The sequence below is a fragment of the Tursiops truncatus genome, chromosome 2 (genome assembly GCF_011762595.2).
Source record: "Tursiops truncatus isolate mTurTru1 chromosome 2, mTurTru1.mat.Y, whole genome shotgun sequence".
NCBI classification, from domain to species: domain Eukaryota; kingdom Metazoa; phylum Chordata; class Mammalia; order Artiodactyla; family Delphinidae; genus Tursiops; species Tursiops truncatus.
In genome coordinates, this window is record NC_047035.1 from 61,221,937 (window position 1) to 61,244,268 (window position 22,332).

The following is a 22,332-nucleotide window of genomic DNA, read 5'->3' on the forward strand; positions in this document are numbered from 1 at the left end:
GCTGCCCCTTTCTTGATCCTTAGCTAAAGAGAGCAGGCTTTGGCTGGGGCTTTTTCTGTCTACACCCATTGGCATTCTTAGGTTGCCAGCTTCTTTAGCTCCAAATCTGGCAGACATGAGACCAAAAGAAAACCTGAGAACTCATCAGGTTATGTGATTCCTTGGATCCCAAAGTCCCTAGCCAGTCTGCTTCTCTCCACCTTTTGGAGTCTTCTCATGTTTGTTTTATAAATAACATCTAAGGTTTGTACTTAGTTGTACTTAGCAGGAAGAAGAGGCAAAAGTACATCTATTTCATCTTCCCTAAAGTTAAAGGCAGGCATAAGTTTTATGATAAAACATTTGCTTGTGGGCTATACATTATTTGTTTAAAGAAGACCTTGGGACATGAATTCCCTCTTACGTGGGTCATGTTAAGCCATTTTTCTTTTGAGCTATATGGCCAAAAACAACTACACATGACAGAAGCCAGGATGGGCTGATTCCTTCATCCTCAATTAATATCTGGAAGGTAGTCTCTGAACTTCAGTCTCATATAATTAGAATGTATTTTGTGAGTGATAGTATTGAACTCCTCAGTAAAACAAACATAGGACCTTATAACATTTCTATCCCTCCTACCATAGTGTATGCATACTGTTTAAGACAGTAGGTCCTAACTAGATGGGAGGTTAAAAGGGGAGCAATTTTGCTCTTCTCCCCAGGGTCTCATTCAGCAACATCTAAAGATATTCCAATTGTTATGACTTGGTGGTGGGGAGGGTGACGAGAGGATCATACTACTGGCATCTACTGGGTAGAGGCCAGGGATAATTCTAAACATCCTACAATTACAGGACAGCCACCCACAAAGAAGGATTATTCAAACAAAAAGTTAAGTGCCAAGGTTGAGAAACCCTGGTTTAGATGTTTGACCTACATTTGACAGCTGAGTTTCATCTTTAGATATTCTGTGTACCTTTTGGCCTATGTAATTGTTTGTGGAACTCTGAATGCTAGGTCTGAAAGGGCTCTGCCCAAACTCTAAACAGAGACAGCACACCCTACCAGGACTGTCTTATCCTTTGGCTTTCCCTCCAGGGACTGGCTCCAAATTAAGATGTCTAAAGTAAAGAACCATATTCCTTGCTTATCATGGAGAGAACATTGTTTATATAAACTCCAAATGTTTAAAACAAGTGTCCTTATTGTAATCTTAAGAATTTTTAAAATCATAATTTAGATACCACTTTTACACTTGCATTCTCATCGCTTTCTCTTACCTACCCAGCCATAGCCATTTCGACAAATTCCCCATTGTTCTCTTCTCACCCTAATAAAACTTCTGAAACCAAGATAATGCAAAGCTCCATCTTCTGGAATTGTTGGGCGGGGGGCAGGCAGAGGCAAAGTTTTAAAAGCAAGAACAAAATCTAGCTACACAAAAAAATCAATACAATGGAAGGCAGGGTGGGACTGAGGCATTTGAAACTGGCCAAGTCTTACAATGCGGGGCTAGTTAGTGACCCTGGCTTCTGACCCTAATCCTTCAGGCCACTCTCCTACATAAAACAATTCAGGTAACTGAAGCACCAGAAAAGGATACACAAGAGAAATGGAATACCAGAAAGAACAGAATTCACTGTCCCAGGGCCCATTCGTCACTGATACAGTCCCTTCTTATATTCTATTCTATTTGAACCCTTCAAAATGTACTTTCTCTATGGGGCCTTGCTCTAAAAGTGTAACTTTCCCCAACTGTACAGGACCTCGAGCCAGCTTCTAATATAGGCCCTTCTTCATGTCACATGCCTTGACTATGTCACAGAGTTCTTCTCACAGGGGCAGGCAATGAGGCTTTGTTCTCTCCATTGAGGCTCTCCAGTGTGCATCCCTGATTCATTTTCTGTTAGGCCCACAGAAAACCTAATTAGAAATACCCATTTTGAAACGGCCTGAGCAGTCACACTGATCTTGTTCAGTAACCGTATCGAGGTATGGGTCTTAACTGAAAACATTTGTCCCATTCTGCCGACAAACATTAGGTCAAAGACGACACTGGGGACTCTTGTCCTTACACGTTTTTGTTTCCCTAATGGGCTTTAGGATCACATTCCTTAAATCACAGCCAAGAGTATATTCTGGGCTGAAACTATTTTAAAGACATAATGTGGCAGCAGTATTCTGTGTACTAACAAGAGGTTTGGAGCTGCAGCCAAGAACAGTAATAGAATCTTCTTCCCCCCTAAGTGCCATTTTCATTACCATTCTCAAAAAAAAAAAACCTCTCTCTCTCTCTGTCCTTTCCTCCTTCCCTTCTTCCCTCCCTCTCTCCCTCTCTCTCTTTCTGTGTGGGACTCAGATTCCCCTGCTATTATTTTTACTTTGAAGGTCCCTGTCAAGGCAAAGTCTATATAATGAACAAAATATCTTAAACTGTGACACTATCTAGCTTTGCTCCCTGCTGGGGACACATCACAATCAACAAATAGCCAGCCCTGGCATGGTTCCAGTCTACTCTCTGGGGTGTGACCGGCTGGGATGGAATCCCAGCTCTGCTCTGCCTTAGTTGCAGGACTGTGAGCCAATCCTCTTAACCTCACGAAAGCCAGGAAGCCTCTTACGTAAAATGGGGCTCTCATGGGTACCCACCTGATGGGGTTGTCATTGGGACAAATAATCACTTATAGTCGCTATAATTGGGAAGACCTAGAAAGTAAATTTTTTAAAGATATTTTAGGAGAACGGTTTTCACTGAAAATAGTACAGAACTCTTGTAAATTCAACTTATTAGTAATATACTGATCTTCTTAAGATATAGATTCACTGTTAATAATAATAAACTGTACAGAAAAATACTCTTTCATATAAAACATCTGCTAAATCAATACTAAATAATCACAAAGACTTTGAAAGGAAAGGTTACCAGCGATGCATTACTCAGGTCTAAAAACTAATGTTCTTTGTACCAGTTTTTGAAATATACTCTCAATTGTTTTCACTTTTTAAAGAGGATATACTTCCTCGATGGAAAATTTAAAGAACCTGAATAACACCCCAGCGTTTTGTCTAGCTTATAACACACCACATGCACTTATTTTATGTTTGTATCCTTAAGTTACATTTACCCAGGAGAAATACTACTCTCCTTTTGGGTCACCTACTTCCATTTTAATGTCGTAGTTCTGGCCGAAGACGCTCTGGATGAGCTCTTTGATGCTCGGGTTGGAGGCCTGCTGGGCCTCGGACTGAAGCGGGGCGATGATCTCGATGGATGCCGGGATCGCTCGCACGGGCTGCGGGTCCGGCGGGGCGGCCTCCCGCGCGTCACTCGGCGGATCGCTCTCGCGGTTGGTTTTGGAAACCGACACGGGGGCTTCCCGCGACTCGCCGCGCAAGCCCTCGCGCAGGAAGCGGGTGTGAATCCTCACTTCACTCCGCCGGCCGGCCGCCTCCGAGTCTCCCTCGTCTGCGGACAGGGAGCCGCCCTTCGTCTCTCTGGCCTTGCGGGCCTCCGCGAGCCGAGCCGGCTCCTGGCTCGCGTCGCGGCCCCCGGCCGGGTCGAGGACCGGCTTGGAGCCCGCGGGCCGTGGGCTCCTGGCGCCCTGGTGCGCCCGGACCTTCCCCCTGGGCGCAGGTGGCGGCATCAGGACCACGGGTCTGGACGTGCCCGCCCTGGAGGCGATGACCGGCGGCTTCTTCTGGGGCCGGTGCCGGAGGAACGCGGAGCTCCGCAAGTAGAAGTCCTGGGGGCAGAAGGGCTGGGTCTTCCCGGAAGCGGCCGCCTCGCTCGGGCCCGGGGGCCGCGCTGCGCCTCGGGGCGCCGGCTGCGGGAGGGCCGCAGCGAGGGGCGCACGGCCTTTGGCCCGAGGGGAGCCTGGTGGCTTTTGGGGTCTGGCGCGGGAAACGCTCCACTTCCCCCCATGCCGGGCCGGACCGGGGATCCGGAGGCCGAAAACAGGGACTTCACCCACAGCCGGCTTGGAGGCCAACTTCTCCTCGAATCGAAGAAATTCCTTTTCAGTCTCCTTGCGAAACTTCTCAAGCTCTTTAAAGATGTACGATTCTTCTTTGTATTTCAGTCCAAAGTGCTTAGAAATCGTGGACATCTGGACTAATTTGTCCTGTGAAATAACAGTAAATTAATATACATATATACATGAAAACTACTGATAAACAAAATTCCAGCTCAAAAAAGCTTCTCATGGTAGAGCGCTCACTGTGCTTGCTGAAGCACGATGGGTAGTATTCGTTTATATCATTTTAAGTCCAACTATTGGCCTTTTCACAGGAATAATGAAAAACCTTTAAATCAGTAACATTTTCACAGTGAGAGTTTCCGAAACCCCTACTGGGTTTACTTTAACGTTTCTTTAGACTATAATGTGGTGCCCCAATTCCAGGCAAGAGAGACCACACTCCACATAGGCCTAGAAAATCTAAAGTAACCCTGCCAAGAAGGGAGAACAGAGGTCAAATGTGGCCTCGATCCTACCTGCAAACATGTTTTTCAATTGCTCAGCGTTTTTCAAAAATATTAATTCATAGCCAACAATTTTAAATTGAGAGATTTTCATATAAAAATGCAGATTTGCAGTTTCTCTGGAAAAAAAAAAATGAAGGCTCTGGCAATTCAAGACCCAAATCCCTACTCTTGTGCAGGGTAGCAATTTCCCTTTACTTCTCCAGCTGGTCCCAGGTGTCTCCATTTCTTACCCAGCCCACTTGCCTCAATGTTTGACAAGAAATAAAGCAGAGTGTATGAAGGGCGAGAGGTGATCAGCCACAAGGTAGGCTGCAGTGAGATCAGGAGGCCTTGAATGCCGAGTGTTTGTACTTTTTCTGTGGGCTACTGGAAACCATTCAAAAACTTTTAACAGAAAAGTGGCTTGATAGGTTCTGGGGCTTGGGGGATACTAATGTTAAGTGGGAGAAAGAATAGAGAGAGGGCAAGTATGAGTCTGCAAGGCCTAAGGCCTGGGTTTGGTAACAGAGCCGAGTGAAAATACTATATAAGGTAAAACTGATAGGATCTGGCCAATGACTAGGAATAAATAAAATAGCAACTTTGAATCGCTTTGATGAAGTCTTGGTCATAACCAAGTACATAAGAAAGCTGTTGCTAGTCACTGAACTTTACGCTTAAAAACTGTTAAGATGGTAAATTTTATGTTTATGTGTATTATCACAATATAAAAGAAAAACTTATGCTATTCAGCAGAGCCAGCTATCTATGATTACAAGTGAATTTTGAGATCTTGAAAGCTCTGGGATCAATACCAAAATCCAAGATAACAAGAAATACAAATAGAGAATGGCTAATGACAGAGTCTTCTGACACTCACAGGTGGGAGGTAGGAGGAGCTAGAGCAATCACAGAGTTGGGAAAATGAGAAGAGAGTTCCACAGAACCCAAGGAGAGAAGAGTGTCAAGAAATAAGGGTAAAACAATGAAAATAAAAGCAGAAAGTAATAAATTAGAAAAACTAATTTACTTATTTCTTAGAAAACCCAAGGCCAAGGTTCTTTGAAAATAAAATAAAATAATAAAGCAGAAATACCTCTGGAATATCATCATTATTTGCAAATGTGATTATCTACCTAGAAAACATAAGCACTAAAAGAACTGTTTAGAATTATAATAGAGGTCTGCAAGGCATTTAAATTTTTTAAATTAATACCAAAAAAAAAACCCAATAACTTCCTTTACACCAAAAGCATAATGGTAAAATTCCATGTATAATTTATTTAAAGGAGTAAATATCTAGGAATAAACATAACAAGAAATGTGCTGAAACTTCATGAATAATTTTTTTAATTTTACTGAAGGACATAGAAGAAAGACTCTACTAAATAGGCAGTTAATGTTCCTCGGTAAGAAAACCAAATATTTTAATTTTATCAGGTCTTCCCAAAATACTGTACTGGTTTAATGCTATCATAATCAAAACTGAAAAATGATATTTTGAAATTTGAAAAATAATTCTGGATTCATTTGAAATAATAAACAGGGTAGATTAGCCAAAATTTTGAAAAAGAGAAATGAGGGAGCACTTGTCCAGCAAGATAATTAAAACTCATATGGATATAAGAATTAAAATTGAAACACTGCCAATAGAATCCACATGTAAACTGAATGAGCAAAAGAATTAAGAATAATATGGGTTATATTATAATAACAGCATTAAATAACAGCATTAAAAAGAAGAATTAATCAATAGATTGTGCTGAGGCAATTGTTTGACTATGATGGGGGTAGGGGTGGGTGGTGAGGGGGATCACTGCATTTTATGCCAAAATACAATGGGTTAAAACAAATACGGAAAGAAATATTTTCTTACGTTCCTTTGCATTTCTTTGCTTATCACCTGTCCACATTTCTTGGTTGAATTTCTTTTATATCCCCTCATAAGAGAGTTATTTTTACAATTAGATTTCTTCGTTTATCATGTAGTGAGAGCAATATGAAGAAAACATCCTCTTTAGCCTCTAAATAAAGTCATATTGGTTTTAATCACTAAAATAGCCATTTTTGGTTCTCCAGTTCAAGACCCTGCTATATGACAGAGCTCTCATCTGGGAATCAATAGTCTTTCTTTCTCCACCCAGCTCCACCACTGACTAGACCTTGGACAATTTAATACTATCCATAACAAGATTTCTTATTAAAAAGTGAAAATAGGGCTTCCCTGGTGGCGCAGTAGTTGAGAGTCCGCCTGCCGATGCAGGGGACACGGGTTCGTGACCCAGTCCGGGAAGATCCCACATGCCGCGGAGCAGCTGGGCCCGTGAGCCATGGCCGCTGAGCCTGCGCGTCCGGAGCCTGTACTCCGCAACGGGAGAGGCCACAACAGTGAGAGGCCCGCGTACGGCAAAAAAAAAAAAAAAAAAAGTGAAAAAAATCATCTGTTGCCTCTTTTCCAAGCTGTAGAATATGAACATTAGAAATGACTTCTAGGGCTTCTCTGGTGGCACAGTGGTTAAAAATCCGCCTGCCAATGCAGGGGACACGGGTTCAAGCCCTGGTCCGGGAAGATCCCACATGCCACAGAGCAACTAAGCCCGTGAGCCACAACTACTGAGCCTGCGCTCGAGAGCCCGCGAGCCACAACTACTGAGCCCGCATGCCGCAACTACTGAAGCCTGCGTGCCTAGAGCCCATGCTCCGCAACGAGAGAAGCCACCACAATGAAGAGTAGCCCCTGCTCACCGAAGTGAGAGAAAGCCTGCACGCAGCGACAAAGACCCAATACAGCCAAAAATAAATACATTAAAAAAAAATGAAATCACTTCTAAAGCCCTTAAGGAAGTTTCCTTATTTAAAAAATGCTGTAAAATCCCCCTCATAGTGTTTTGGCTGTTTATTGTTTGCACAGGTGGTAATATGCTCATACTGACACCATCTGCATTTCTTCCTACAAAAGACTGAAAGGTAGTAACTGGAACAGAGTACAGACCAGAAACACATTAGTACCTGGTGGGAATCTGATTTGACTCTCTCAACTGCACTTCCCTTTTGTTTCTTAGTTCCTGCTTTGTATTCCTTTCCAACTTCTCTCAGGCCCTTGGTTTGCTATTGAAGTTTAACAAGTAGGTCATTGTTCAATATTTCTCAGTACATTCCCTTGAGTTCTTCATAGGAAAGTTGTTCTTTATATGTAAAGATGAACCAATAGGAAATGGAACTTCTATTGTGTTTTCAAGGTAGGTGGTATCCCATTGTTAAATGGGCCAATCCATCAAAGCCAGTGCCTTTATCACCCCCAGCCACACCTTAACACTACAAAATGTATAAGATGATTTTTAAACATCCAATCTCATGGGAAAATAACACGTTCTCTTTTTTTTTTTTGCTAGCAATTTATTAAAAGAAAGAGACCAGTTCTGGTTTGAAGATACTCAAGGAAAAATAATGTAGCTGTCCCAAAAGGAGGAAGTACTAATCTACATACTAATCTACATACATACATGTACTAATCTACATCTACATACAGTACTAATCTACATACAGGGTCACACCTGCTGCTCACTATCTAGGTTGACTGTTTACCCTGCACTTTGAAATGGGACACAATGTGCTTGAAATCTTTGCAACCTGAGCAGTAATTTCACTCTCCTCTTCCTTCCCAACTGTTGGAACTCTCTGCCTTTTCCTTCCTCCTCCACCAGGAGGTTCAATGCCTGAGCAGTGAGGCAGTCAGAAAGGCCAAGAGCCAGCCTTCTCTCCTCTCCCGCCAAGTCTGGTCAGACATAAAAAGGAAGCTCTCGGCCCAAAACAGCTAAAGGTCCAGGGAGGGCTACCTGTGTGAATTCTCTAGACTCTGAGACTCTGCTCTCTGGTTCTTGCAGGTGTGGTTGTTCCTCCTGTTAGAACAGAAGATCCAGAACTCTGCTCTAGACTCTAACTAAAGGAGAAATAAATAAAGCAGGTTACCAGATGACCTGGTTCCAAGTCACATGAACACCCCACACAGGGCCTAGCCCATCAGAGTATTGCATTGGGAACTGAGCCAAAGCCCCAGCCGGTTATACGAATTAGTTGTCCTTGACCTCTTCCTATATATAGTCACCTATATACAGGCACTTCGGTGGGAAGAGTGACCCATTAAGGACAAGATTTAGGTTCTCTTGAGTCCATAGCCAGATATCTCAATTCACTTCCTAAATTTCACACCAACATCAACTCCCAACACACAGCAGCAAAGTTCCAGAAGAAATGTCCAAAGACAGCCTATCTCATCTAGTCAAGTCTTCAGCATTGCAAGGAAGATAAAAATATTCTGAAAACCATATTTGTTTTTGTAACATCAATGGTAGAAATGAGATCTGTTTGCACACTGATTATAATTTATGAAAAAGTCTAAAAGGAAATATACAAATATTTTAATGATTTGCTAAGACACAGGATAACAGCAATTTTTTCTATTATCCCACACTTTCTATAATACGTGTTTTCTGTTTTTAATCCTAATAATATCAATAATAGTAATTAACACATATTGTGCTGGTTTAAAAGTGATATAGAAAATAGAGAGAACCTGGGCCTCCCTGGTGGCACAGTGGTTAAGAATCCGCCTGCCAATGCAGGGGACACAGGTTCAAGCTATGGTCCAGGAAGATCCCACATGCCACAGAGCAACTAAGTTGGTGTGCCACAACTACTGAGCCTGTGCTCTAGAGCCTATGAGCCACAACTACTGAGCCTGTGCTCTAGAGCCTGTGAGCCACAACTACTGAGCCCATGTGCCACAAGTACTGAAGCCCACATGCCTAGAGCCCGTGCTCCGCAACAAGAGAAGCCACTGCAATGAGAAGCCCGCACAGCTCAACGAAGAGTAGTCCCCACTCTCCACAACTAGAGAAAAGCCCACACACTGCAACAAAGACCCAATGCAGCCAAAAATAAAAATAAACAAATAAATTTAAAAAACAAACAAAAAAATAAAATAAAATAGAGAAAAGATGTTTTTAAGCTCATAAAAGATTTTTTTCTTAACTATTCAGAAGCCCACGGAAATTTCAATGACTATAAAAACATAACTCTTTATAACCATTAACTAGAGTATGTCCATACCCTGTGAATACATATATATACATACAAAATACATGCATACATAAATATCTAATAGGTAATAGAACAGCAAAATGCTCTCCCTGCCTTTTTCTTCTCCCCATGTTTTATCTTTCCTTCTTGGACTTCCTTCATCTAATTGCTTAAATAGCCAAAACAGGAAAATGAAAGGAGGGGTTTTTCTTAATTATTATCATCATGCTTTTGACATGTGAAATGTTGCATGCTCTCAATTTCAAAAGCACTTTGTTGGAGTTTCACATCTACATCTTACAGACCAATTCCACATTAACAATAATTTATAAACTCCAGACAAAATATAAAAAACAACTACCTGAGGATTCTTAGAAGTAAACAAAAGCAGGCAGGTTGTGGAGAAGAGTTAAAACTTATAGAAACACTGACCTGAAGGTGAGTTTCCAGGCTTATTGTGGCTTTTCCCTAAATGCCTTCCATACTGAAGGATGGCATAATGCAGGTGGCAAAGGCTTTGATAGAAAGCTCTTCCTCATTCTGGCCAGAAGAATTAGAGAAAAGAGCCCAGGCAACAACCACCACTGAGGAGTGAGAGAGAAATCCCAGAGGAGAGAGAGCCAGAGAAGTTAATCCCCCAATTCTGTGCTTAAACGCCACACAAGTCTAGACTGACCTCTGAACATTACACATATGGGACAAACTCAAAGCTCAATAATAGTACCTAACACTTATATTGTGCTGGTTAAAAATGATATAGAAAATAGAGGCAAAGGCTTAAAGAGCTGAACTGAGATTTAGCTGAACTTAACCTCCAACCACAGAGAACGAGATGGAGCTTACAGCGAGTCTAACCTGGTGAACTGCCTGCTAAATGAAAAAAGTAAACATTCTTCAGAGGGATATAACAGAACCCAGAGTTTACACAGTCAAACATTCACAATGTCCAGGGTATAATCAAAAAATACTTGGCATAAAGAGATTCAGGAAAATGTGACCCAATGTCAAGAGCAAAGATTAACGGATGCCGGTCCAAAGATGACCCAGCTGTTGAAATTATTAAACAAGGACTTTAAGGCAGCTCATAGCTTAACTATGCTCAATGAAGTAAAGGAAAATATGTTAAAGAGGAATAAAAAGAGAAAATCTTAGCAGAGAAATAAAGAAATAGAAATTTTATATCTGAAAAAATATAATATTGTCAATAAAAATTTTACTAATGGAGTGGAGATGTCAGAGAAAAGAGTCTTCCAGAAAACTGGAAGATAAATTAACAGAAAGTATCCAATATTTAAAAGAGAGAAAAAAAAGTTTTAAGAAAAAAAAAAGTCCTCAGAGCCTTGTGAGGAAATATCAAAAGCTCTAACATATGGATTATCAGTATCCCAAAAGGAGAGGGCAGAATGGAGTGGAAAGAATATTTGAAGAAATGATGTCTGAGAATATCCCAAATCTGGAGAAATACATAAGTTTATAGATTCAAGAAACTTGGAATAAAGAAGATTTTATTACAAGCTCGATAAAGAAAATCCATGTAAGCTGCTGGAAACCAAAAACAAAGATAAAATACTGAAGGAAACAGAAAACACATTAATTATAGAGAAATAATTCAAATGGCCATGGACTTCCCACAAAACATCCCTGAGACCAAAGGACAGTGAAACAAGATTTGTAACATGCTAAAAGACAAAAAAACTGCCAACCCAGAATTAGATATCTAGTAAGCATATTATTTAAAAAATGAAAGCACGGGCTTCCCTGGTGGTGCAGTGGTTAAGAATCCACCTGCCAATGCAGGGGACACGGGTTCGAGCCGTGGCCCAGGCAGATCCCACATGCTGCGGAGCAACTAAGCCACAGCTACTGAAGCCCGCATGCCATGCTCCACAATAAGAGAAGCCACTGCAATGAGAAGCCCGCGCACCACAATGAAGACCCAACGCAGCCAAAAAGAAATTTATTTAAAAAAAAATGAAAGCAAAATGAAGACACATTCAGATACAGGAAAACTAAGAGAATTACTCACCAGCAGACTAAAACTACAAGAAAGGTTAAGGAAAGTTTTTCAGGCTGAAGGGAAATTAAAGGAGTGGAAAATCAAATTTTTCAGGAATGAATGAAGATCAGAAATGGCAAATATCTGGGTACATTTAAAAAAACATCTTTTATCATGTTTTTAAAAATTGTATGAACATTGTCTCATGGGGTGTTTGTATACATATGACAACATTGTCTCATGTGATGTTTGTATACATAGATGTAATGCATATGACAACTAAAGAGACTGGGATGGGGGTGGGTAAGGGAACTATGGTTGTTAAGATTTCTGCATTTTATGTGAACTAGATCAATATTAACTCTAGACCATGAAATGTTAAGGATATATATTGTAATTCCTAGAGAAAAAATTTTCTTGTGGCTTGTGGGATCTTAGTTCCCTGACCAGGGACTGAACCCGGGCCACCGCAGTGAAAGCACTGGGTCCTAACCACTGGACTGCCAGGGAATTCCCTGAGAAACAATTTTTTAAACTAAAACAAAAAGGTGTAATAAAAAAGTTAATAGATAATAAAATAGGAATACAAAAAATTATTGAATCTTAGAAAATATTTTAGACTTAATAATAGTAAAAATACAATATATCAGAATGTGTGGGGTACAGCTAAAGCACTGATTAGAAGGAAAAGTACAGCTTAAATGCTTAAATCAGAAAGAAAAAAAGGTCTAAAATCAATAACCTAAGTTTCCACCTTAAGAATCTAGAAAAAGAGGAGTAAAGTATACCCAAAGTAAATAGAAGGATATAAGTATAAGGACATATATCAATCAAATAGAAAACAGAAAAGATAATTGAGAAAATTAACAAAGCCAAGAGCTAGTTCTTTAAAATAAATCAATAAAATTTTTATAACCCCTAGCTAGACTGTTCAAAAATAAAAGAGAACAAAAATCACCACTATCAGCAATGAAAAAAGGATTTCACAACAGACCCTAAAGATAGTAAAGGATAATAAGAGAATATGATAACTTTATGCCAACAAATCCAATAATTTAGGTGAAGTGGGCAAATCTCTGAAAACTGCAACTTACCAAAATTAAAATAAAACAAAAAATAAAATAAGAAACTGAAAATCTTAATAGTTCTATACTAATCAATGTAGTCATTGCCAAAAATCTTACCACAAACAAATCTCCAGGACCAGATAGTTCTCTCAAACACTCAAGAAACAAATAACATCAATCTTACACAAATATTTTCAGAAAATAGAGGAAGAAGGAACTCATTTTTTGAGATTTGCATAACCCTAATACCAAACCTGACAAAGACATTCTTTTAAAAAAGGAAAATTATGTACCAATATCCTTCATAAACATAGATGCAAAAGCTTTTAATAAAATATCAAATAAATCTGAAAATATACTTTTGAAAAGAATAATATATCCTGATCATATAGAGTTTATCCCAGAGTTAAAAAATTGATTTAACATTTAAAAATCAATATAATTCGGGCTTCCCTGGTGGCGCAGTGGTTGAGAGTCCGCCTGCCGATGCAGGGGACGCGGGTTCGTGCCTCGGTCCGGGAGGATCCCACATGCTGCGGAGCGTCTGGGCCTGTGAGCCATGGCTGCTGAGCCTGCGCGTCCGGAGCCTGTGCTCCGCAACGGGAGAGGCCACAACAATGAGAGGCCCACGTACCGCAAAATAAATAAATAAAAAATAAAAATCAATATAATTCACAACATTAACAAAGTGTAGGAGAAAAAAAGTATGATCATTTCAATAGATAGTGGAAATCACATGAAAAAGATCCAACACCCTCTATGATAAAAATAAATAAGTAACTCTGGGAAAACTATGAATCATAGGGAATATCCTCAATTTGATTAAGAGAATTTACAAAAAGCTTGCAGCTAACATTTTATTTTTGCTTTCCCCCTAAAACTGAAAACTAGCAAAAATGCCTTGACTCTTAACACATCTATTCAACATTGTACTAGAGGTCCTAGCCATTGCAACATGACAGGGAAAAGAAATAAAAGGAAGTAAGACTGAAAAGGAAAAAGTAAAACTGTCCCTATTTGCAGGTGACATGATTTTTAGGTTAAAAATCTCAAGGAATCTACAAAACAATTACTAGTGCTAATGAGTGAATTATCTAAGTCATACAATACAAGGTTAACGTACAAAACCAATTGTATTTTTATATACTAGCATCAAACAATTGGAAAATAATGCCCCCCGAAACATAAAGTACTTAAGAATTAATCTAATAAAGATGTCTAAAATCTCTACACTGAAAATTCAAAACACTGCTAAAAGAAATTAAAGATCTACATAAATTTAGGAACCATGTTCATAAACTGGAAGACTCAATATTGTTAAAATGGCAATTCTCCCCCTAAAGATCTATAGATTCTGTGCATTCCCAATCAAAATTACAGCACAGCAGGCTTTTTTCTAGAAACTACAAGCTGATTATAAACTGTATACACAAATTCAAAGGTCTTAAAACAGCTAAAGTGATTTTTTTTAAAAAAAGTAGAAGACTTACACTACCCAATTTCAAAACTCACAGTTTATTCAGTAATCAAGGTAAAGGTCCTGGCAAATCATTATGCTGCGTAAAGGAATCCAGACACAAAAGAGTATATATTGGATGCTTCCATTTATATAAACTTACAGAAAATGCAACCAATTCTATGGTGTTACACAACAGATCTGTAGTTGGTTGGGGGCAGTAGGAGAGGGTGAGAGCAGGGGTGGACAGCAAAAGCAGTAGAAGAATGAAAAAGGTTCTGTTATTCTGATTGCAGTAATTGTTTCAAAAGTGTACACATCTGTCAAAACTCATCAAATTGTACACCTGAACATCATACAAACCATAGATTTTGTACAGCTTATTGAATAAAAATTATACCTCTATAAAGTTGTAAATAGGGGGAAATGTTAAACTTTTATATTTGAGTGTTAAAAATAAAAAAGAATTATTGAACTTCTTTATATCCTTGCAGTGGTAGTCCCCAATACATTGACTGTGGATCTGTGGCCTTCGATACCAAATAATTTTTGAATTAAGCCTAGAGTGTCCCACTGCCTACCGAAGAGTTTTAGGAATCACACTCAGGAAACAGCTCCCAATTCCGAAGTTAGACACACTGACCTCAGTGGGGGAGGTCACCTAACGGTGTTTAAGGTTTGTCCAAAACAACCAGCCCCCTGTCAAAGGATAGCAGAAAAGGTCAGGGAGTTGGATAATTAAATTCCCTCCACTGTGACCTTTCGCCCTCCCCACCGCCCCTCCGATTCCTCCTCCTTTTTTGCCTTCCTTACTCATTCTTTTCCCTACAGCCCAGTCATCACAATCTACCCATTATTGCCTCCCACCAGATTTTCACTCCTCTCAGCTCCTCCTCAACCCTTGCTCCCAGCCCCAATCCCTTCTCCAACCTCAGCCCTATTTTCCGCCCTGATTTTCGTGGAGATTAGAGGGGCGGAACAAAGGAGACAACTTCTCCGCCCCAATATCGCAGCCACTCCTTCCCACAGCCTCCTAGACGAAGTTACCTGCGCCGCAGTGCGCGTCCTCCTCTCACCCGCCTCCCGGGGCGCCTCTGCTCCCATTCAGGTGGCAGGGGGGTTGTCAGGGCCACGGCCCAGCCCAGTATCCAACCGGCCTTTCCCGGTCTGAGCTGCCGGGTGGGCTCGCACCAGCTCTCTGGGAAGGAAGAACGCGCGCCGTCGCCCAGCAACAAGCCGCGCGCGCACCTCCGCCCCGGCCCTCGCGGATTCATCCGCGGTATGGGCTACCACTCGCGCGTTTCTGCTCGCAGAACCAGCTCCAGGACCGCCTTGGAGTCTGAGCCCAAACTGTTGAGAGGCCTCACTTCCCCGGGCGGTGTAGACGCTGGTTCCAAAGAGTCTCCTGGAGTAGTGTCCTAGATCGCTGCTTTTGCCCAGCTTAACCCAGCTGCTTTCTTGGCACTCTTGTGGTTCTTTCTACGTTTAAATGAATACTGGACTACAAGAATAGAAGTTTTGTTTTGTTTGCGGTACGCGGGCCTCTCGCTGTTGTGGCCTCTCCCGTTGCGGAGCACAGGCTCCGGACGCGCAGGCTCAGCGGCCATGGCTCACGGGACCAGCCGCTCCGCGGCACGTGGGATCCTCCCGGACCGAGGCACGAACCTGTGTCCCCTGCATCGGCAGGCGGACTCTCAACCACTGCGCCACCAGGGCAGCCCAAGAATAGAAGTATTCTTTTCTTTTCTTTTTTCTTATTATTTTTTAAAATATTTTTAAGCCGTATGTCTACACTACATGCCAGTTAAGGGTACATCTGGGGGGCAGGGTTTGCCATGCTCTCCACCTAGAGCCCAACTCTTAAACATAATCTTAAAATCAAAGGCAAGATATTCAGACTTCTGGAGAGTTCCTATTAAAATACCGGGTTCAACCATATTCAGAGTTTTTGATGTCCAAGATAAGAAAGGTTATAAGGAGCAAAAATTGGCATTATCTATTAAAGTTGAATATCCACAAACTCTATGACCCAGCAATTTCACTCCCAACAGAAATGCATGCACATGTGTACCAAGAAACATGTACACCAATATTCATAGCAGTTTCATTCATAATAGCTAAAAACTGGTAAAAACCCAAATATCCATCAAAAGCAGGATGCATAAATTAATTGTGGTATATTCTTAAATGCAATACTATACTTGAAGGAGATGAAGAAACTTTCTCTGTGTGGACCAACAAAGATGAATCTCTAAAAAATGTTATGTTGAACTAAGAAGCTATACCCAAAGGAGTACTTACTGTACCATTCCATTCAAATGAAGCTTAAAACCCAAGCCAGCAAAAACTATAGTGCTTATGGATGCATGCTCAGCTGATGGAGTACAAATAAACACAAGAAAGTAATAACTGGAAGACTCAAGATAGTAGTCATCTCAGGAGGGGAGAAGGTGACGGTGAGTGGGTGGGCAGTATAGGCAGAGTCTTGAGCTGCTGGCACTGTTCTAGTTTTTAACGTTGGTGATGGCCGTTTGAGTTTTTTCTTTAGATAAAGCATTCTCTGTCTTGCTCATTTTCCTGTGCTATATCTCATCATTGTTTAAAAAGGCAAAAAGAAAAACCACTAGATGAAATCATATAGATGATAGTGCTTTGCTCAGTACCTGGTACTTAGCAGGCCCTCAAATGTTTATTTTATATTCCTTTACTCTCTACTAACCTGTCTTTCTCCAAATACCCAAGCAACTAATAAACGAGATCAAGAAAGTGGCAAATAAAACCTTCTGGAAGTCCTCCACAGGACTCCAGATGCTGGAGGGGGGGGGAGCAATATGCTTCCCAGAAGTTCAAGATAAAAGAATCCTGTGTACAATTCCCTGGTGCTGGGACTCAGAGCAGCCCACCTGTGGAGGTGGATGCACTCAGGCATCCTTAGGCCTCCCTGAGGGAAGCTCCTGCTCTGTAGGCATACAAAGCTAGGTAGGGATGCCCAGCTTTGCCACTTGGGCAAGTTGCTTCCCTCTCTGGGTTTCTGTAACCTCATCTGTAAAATGAAGATAATACTCTTACCTCGAAGGTTTGTTGCTTTAACCCCTCACATAATGCGTTCAAAAATTGTTGCTGAATGCCCAGGATCAGCATAAATAAAACAAATATACTCAGAGTTTGCTCCCCTGCTAGACCCAAAGCCAGCCTTGCCTGCAGAAAGCAACCACCACAGAAACCCTGGAGCCTTCACAACTGTACCCCACCATGGTGACAAGGAAAGAGTAGAGCCTTTTGATGAGTTATATGAAGATCACAATGGAAAGAGTTAAAGACATCGTATTTGACTTCCATTCCTCTCCTCATCAGTTAGATCCCCACAGGGGACAGATGGCATGCTCAAAAGACAGGGGGTTGGGAGGATACACACAGAGAATGGAAAGAACTGTTTACAGGGTATAGGCGGGGTTAAAGGGAACTAACATTCAAGGTCTAGCAACAGCAGGAAGGTATTACCACCCTTGATCTGAAGGGGAAAAGGGGTAAAAAAAAAAAAAAAAGAGGTGTTAGCAGAGCCTGGTGAGAGCTGAAACTGGGAAGAAGAGCTGCTTGACAGGAGCTATAGACACAGAGGCAGTTAAGGACAAAGCCACACTGATGCAGGGAGAAAGCAGGAGTAAGTACTCCTACTGTTCTGGCCTCCCGCTCTCCATGCCTGCATCATTATCCCCACATTGGCCAAATCCAACTGGAAGTCCCATGGCAAGGAAAACTGGGTAATGTGCCCCATAGAGATTGGCCTCTGGGGCAGAGGACAGAACAGAGGAGGGAGCTCAGAAGAATAACAGAGAATGACTAGCAAAGTCTACTACCCAAAGTTGCCTGTACTGCATTAATCCACAGAAACTAATGAACTGAGACAGCTTCCCCTGCCTTAGGGTCCTCCCTGGCATTGCTTGCCCCAGCCTGTTCACCTACTTTCCCTGTGGTGACCTAATTAACATATGCCAGGCTTCCCTCCTGACCCTGAACTCTGATTTGGCTCTAACGCCTGAGCTTACAGAGTTCAGGAATGGACCCCTGGGAAGCTAGCCATCACCCTTCCCTGGGGTGTCTCAGAAGTCTGGCGCCAGGCCTGATCTCAGGGTTTTTAAGGTAAGATAAAAATAGCAAGCACAGAGCAGAAAGAAAAGTCTGTGAGTAAGACTATGCACTTGAAAAGAAAAGATACAAATAACACTAATAAGCCTGGTCCAAAGCAGGTGTACCTGGCTGAGAACTAAGGATTTATTTTTCTTGGAGGTAGTGGATGGTATTTGACATTCCAGTTACACTTTACACTTCCAAAGGGCTTTGCTTAGGTGTTCTCCAAGTATGGTAATGCACTAGAGATTTTGTTGAGTTTGGGGTCAGACCATTTTTTTCTAAAGGTAAGCATGTAAGACTGTTGGATATGCTTTGTAGCCTAAACACTGAGCTTAGAGAACCAATGCTTGGTTTATGCTTAGAAAAACTAACAACTCTCCCTAAGTAAGCTGTAAAAACAGAAGCTGCATTTAGCTAGGGATCCCTTGCTGCCTGAGCCCACTTCCCCTGAATGCACCTCCCCCAATACCAATCCAAGGAAAGTTAATAAGCTTTGAAGATGTGTTGCTTTTCTGTCCTCCAGGGAAGGAACGATTTTATTTTATCTGCCTGGTTCTTATTAGTAAGTGAAGCAGAATTCAAAAACTTGCTAGAACCTTGTACACAGGACCTTCTTAGCCCATCCAAGCTCTGTCTGAAATATGTGGGCTGTTATTCATAGGAGCTCCAGGGATTCACCCCAAAACTTTAGCTCTTCCAAGCCTCCTCAGTAGGAAGGGTTAATCAATTCGTGAATTTTCACCTCATCAGATGAATCTATATGTAGCTGGCAAAATCCTTTTGTGGCTTGGTCTTTTCATATACTATAATTATCTGTCTTGATCGCACCTCAGTGTCCCACTAAGCTTTCTTGCACATGCAAAGTACTGTTTAGGGTCTTCGATATTTGAAGGGTCAGACATAAGTCCAGCATGCTTGCTTCATTTCAGATGGACTTGGACTACCAGAAAGAAACTTTTTTATAAGGGAATCCATATCAAATAATTATAAAAGACAGGAACTAAAGTTTCCTTGCAGTAGTATTGTCTCAGGGTTTGAGGACTTTAGAAAATGTCTTCAAGTGATACTTCTCCAAATGAGTCCTAAGTGGTTTCTTCTAACTCTGTCCATGACAGGGACAGGAAGTGGAGAGGGTGATCCCAAAAAGAAAGAAAAAAAGTGTTTGGGCAAATCAAGGGTCCTGCTTTCTCACCTCAGTGCTCCCCAAGTTCAGGTGCTGAGGGTGGAATAGCTGGAATAGCCTCCCAGAAGCCCAGACTCACTCTCTTTGCCTCTCCCACAGGGATGCTTCCTGGATCCAGGCCCCAGGTGCCCCGTCGACGGTGGGGAGGGGGAGAAGCAACGAAGGGCTTCTGGAGCTGGACCTCCCTCCTCTCAACGGAGGGTGGGGGGAAAGACAATTTGTCTGGCTGCCCTGGGCAGGTTTTGCGTGTCCTAGGGGTCCGGAGGCACGGGATCTCTCATCTCTTCACCCCTTGAGCCTCCTTCCCCCAGAAAGTCCTTAAGGTGTGCCTGATGCAGCCTCCGGACCTTCATCTGCCATTGCCAGCTCCCCAGAGGGCGGCCCCGCGGCTCGGGGAGATTGGGAGGAGATTCTAGGCAGGGTCGCGATGGACGCCGAGATGTGGCTTGGCTTGCGCCCCTGTGCTCAATAGCCACGCAGGTGCTTCCTCCTCCCTGCCAGCTCTATCCGGGAGAGACCATGATTTCTGGGAGCCTGGCTTGTGACCACCTGGAAAAGACTGGTAAAAAGGGAGGGCCGAAGGTGCCTAGAATGCAGGTTCACTTTACCTGCCACTACGTGTTCCAGCATCCAGCACCTCCCAGGTTCCTAGGGTTCTGCGAAGGCGCTTTACTTTTGTTACCATTTATTGTACTTACACTCTGCACTCAAGTGGTGCGATGCAGGTACTAATGTGCCCATTTTATAGTTGAAAAAACGGAGGCTCAGAGAGAGCAAGTCTCCTGCAGAGTACAGATTGGAATCCAGATCTGATTCCAAATCTGTGATCTTAAACATAAACCCTATTGTGCTTGTCAATTGCATGAACAAGCCAGGTTGGGGCTTGTGTAATGAGAGACCAAGAATCAGAGGCCCTCAGCTTCAGAGGTGCCAGCCCTGCACAAGGGAGTGTGCAGAGCGCTGCAGCTGCTTCCTAGCTGAGGGGGCTTTGCCTGGTCTGAGAAACTGAAACACAGCCTCTACTTTTGCTGCTGCTGCTTGCTGTCTTTGGAGATGTTGGGAAATGGAAAAGGGAAAGGCTTTTGCCCAAAATTAATGGAGAAACATAGGCCACAAAACTAGAGCAAACAGGAGGAAAATCTTCTGCTACCTGTTATCCCAGAGTCTTCGCCCCTCGCAGAGAGATGCTTCACCACTCCAGAAGATGAGTCACACCTCCTCACCCTCCATCACCAGAATGGTTTCCTTCCTAGGTTCACACAGGTCCTGGTTCCCCTGGGTGGGGTCTTCAGGGCAGACTGTTGCACCAGCCACTCCAGGCTTCGTTCCTACAAGTGACAGCTGCTGGAACCCAGGCATCAAGTCCAGGCTCCTCATTTGTAAAAGGAGGGAACTGAGGCCCGAAGTATCTGTCTGGGTTCCCCAGCAAATTCAAGGTCAGTTGGAGGGTAGCCAAACTCCTGACCACGCCCTTCCACCCCTTTCAACATCCTGCCTGTATCTTCTCCTATCCTCTCTAGTCCAGGCTTCCTCCCTCTCCCATCTCTTGGGACAATGCCTTGGTTTATTCCCATTCCAGCACCCGAAGGAGTTTTAGAAGCTTCCGCCCCAGTATAAACCTTCAAGCCGAGCACTGTGCTTTATTTATTGAAACCACTTCTCTTGGGGGGGCGTGAGGGGAGGGTCATGAGGAGGTCAGAGGAGAGTAGCCATTCACAATGGAAGGTATTTTGGCAGAAGGAGGCCAGTGGGGTGACGAGAGTGGGATCCACCCCGCCGACTGCATCATCGAAAGTGTTTGAAAGAAAACAAACCAACAGCAGATCTGTTAGAAGCCTAAGCCTCCAAGGTGGGTCGCGCTCCATCCAAGTGCCAAGCCCGTCTCCCGGGCCGCGGGACCGGGGTCCCCGTGAGTAGCCGCCCCGGGAAGAAAGCGTGGTCTGAAAGCAGGGAGTTTGCCGCTCAGCTTCCCGGGCGGCATCCGAGCCTTGGTTGAGCTCACAACGCCGGTGCGGGTGGGGTGTAGGGGAATTGCACATCAAAGACACCAGATGCGGCTGGGGGGTATCGCGCTGCCAGGTGGCTTCCCGAGCGACAACAGTCCAGAAGAGGAGGCAGACATGCATCCTCTCTCAAGGACTCCCACGCATGGTTTCATGTTAAATAAAACTTCAGGAGGAGAAGTTGACACGACGGGTCTCCAGTTAATACCTTGTAACAACATGGCAGGTCCTGAGAGGTTCAATGGTCCTTTAAGAAAATCATTACATCGCACTGGGAAGGTGTGTGGACTAAAATGCTTTAGATCCTAAAAACAGGAAGACAATTAAGGTAAAAGCCTGATAAATTTCGAGCGCGCTGCCACCTCCGTGGCGCGCTGAGCGTCTGGCAACCCGGGAGGATCACATCTGTGACTCTCCCTGCGCAACCCGGCCCTGTTCGCGCCCCGCCCCCCAGGCGCCCCCCAGAGCCAGGGCGGGAACTGGAAGCCCGGGAGCACAACCCCGGAGTAGCAGATCTGCTGAAAGGCTGTTTCTTCTCACTGCGTGGGATCGGCTTCATTTCTTGGACAATTTAAACATATTATTTAAACACGGAGGTTTCCTTTACAGCTCCGAGTGAAACGTTTTGCCTGATGGAAAGTTGATGGGGTTCTTTAACTTTTAATCGGTATCTTTATTGAAAGGTGCGCTGCTGCCTTTTCACAGCGGGGAAAGTAAAATATTTGCCTTGGGTCACACGTTGACAGCCCTAGATGGAAAAGCACGCCACCGATTCTGCCAAAGGACAGGTACAGGTGAGGTGGGGGCATCTCCCATTTGATCATGTCACCACGATGATTTTGGTTAAAATTAAGCATCACTGCCAGGGGAAGAGCCATGCCCAGAGGGCCTGGAAGCCCCAGGATTCCGGGGCTCTGAGACCCTGGCCATTCTGCCAGAAATAACTGTCCATCCATTTGTTCATTCTACTGTC

General features: G+C 43.1%; 1 protein-coding gene across 1 annotated transcript; it reads right to left on the reverse strand.

Annotated features, from left to right (window-relative positions):
• Positions 1-3,119: 3,119 nt before the first annotated feature.
• LOC141277806 (uncharacterized) lies at positions 3,120-15,249 on the reverse strand. Its single transcript, XM_073799897.1, has 2 exons — positions 15,090-15,249; positions 3,120-4,103 (listed from the first exon to the last, which is right to left on the reverse strand). The coding sequence occupies exons 1-2, from the start codon at positions 15,144-15,146 to the stop codon at positions 3,120-3,122; spliced, it is 1,041 nt and encodes a 346-aa protein (XP_073655998.1). The 5' UTR covers positions 15,147-15,249.
• Between the last annotated feature and the right edge of the window lie 7,083 nt (positions 15,250-22,332).

Excerpts from the sequence above, each read along its gene's own strand:
- LOC141277806 (XM_073799897.1), bottom strand. The coding sequence starts at position 15,146 with ATGGGAGCAGAGGCGCCCCGGGAGGCGGGTGAGAGGAGGACGCGCACT. Across the intron at positions 4,104-15,089 it reads GGACGCGCACTGCGGCGCAG|GACAAATTAGTCCAGATGTC; the intron begins GTAACTTCGTCT and ends GTTATTTCACAG.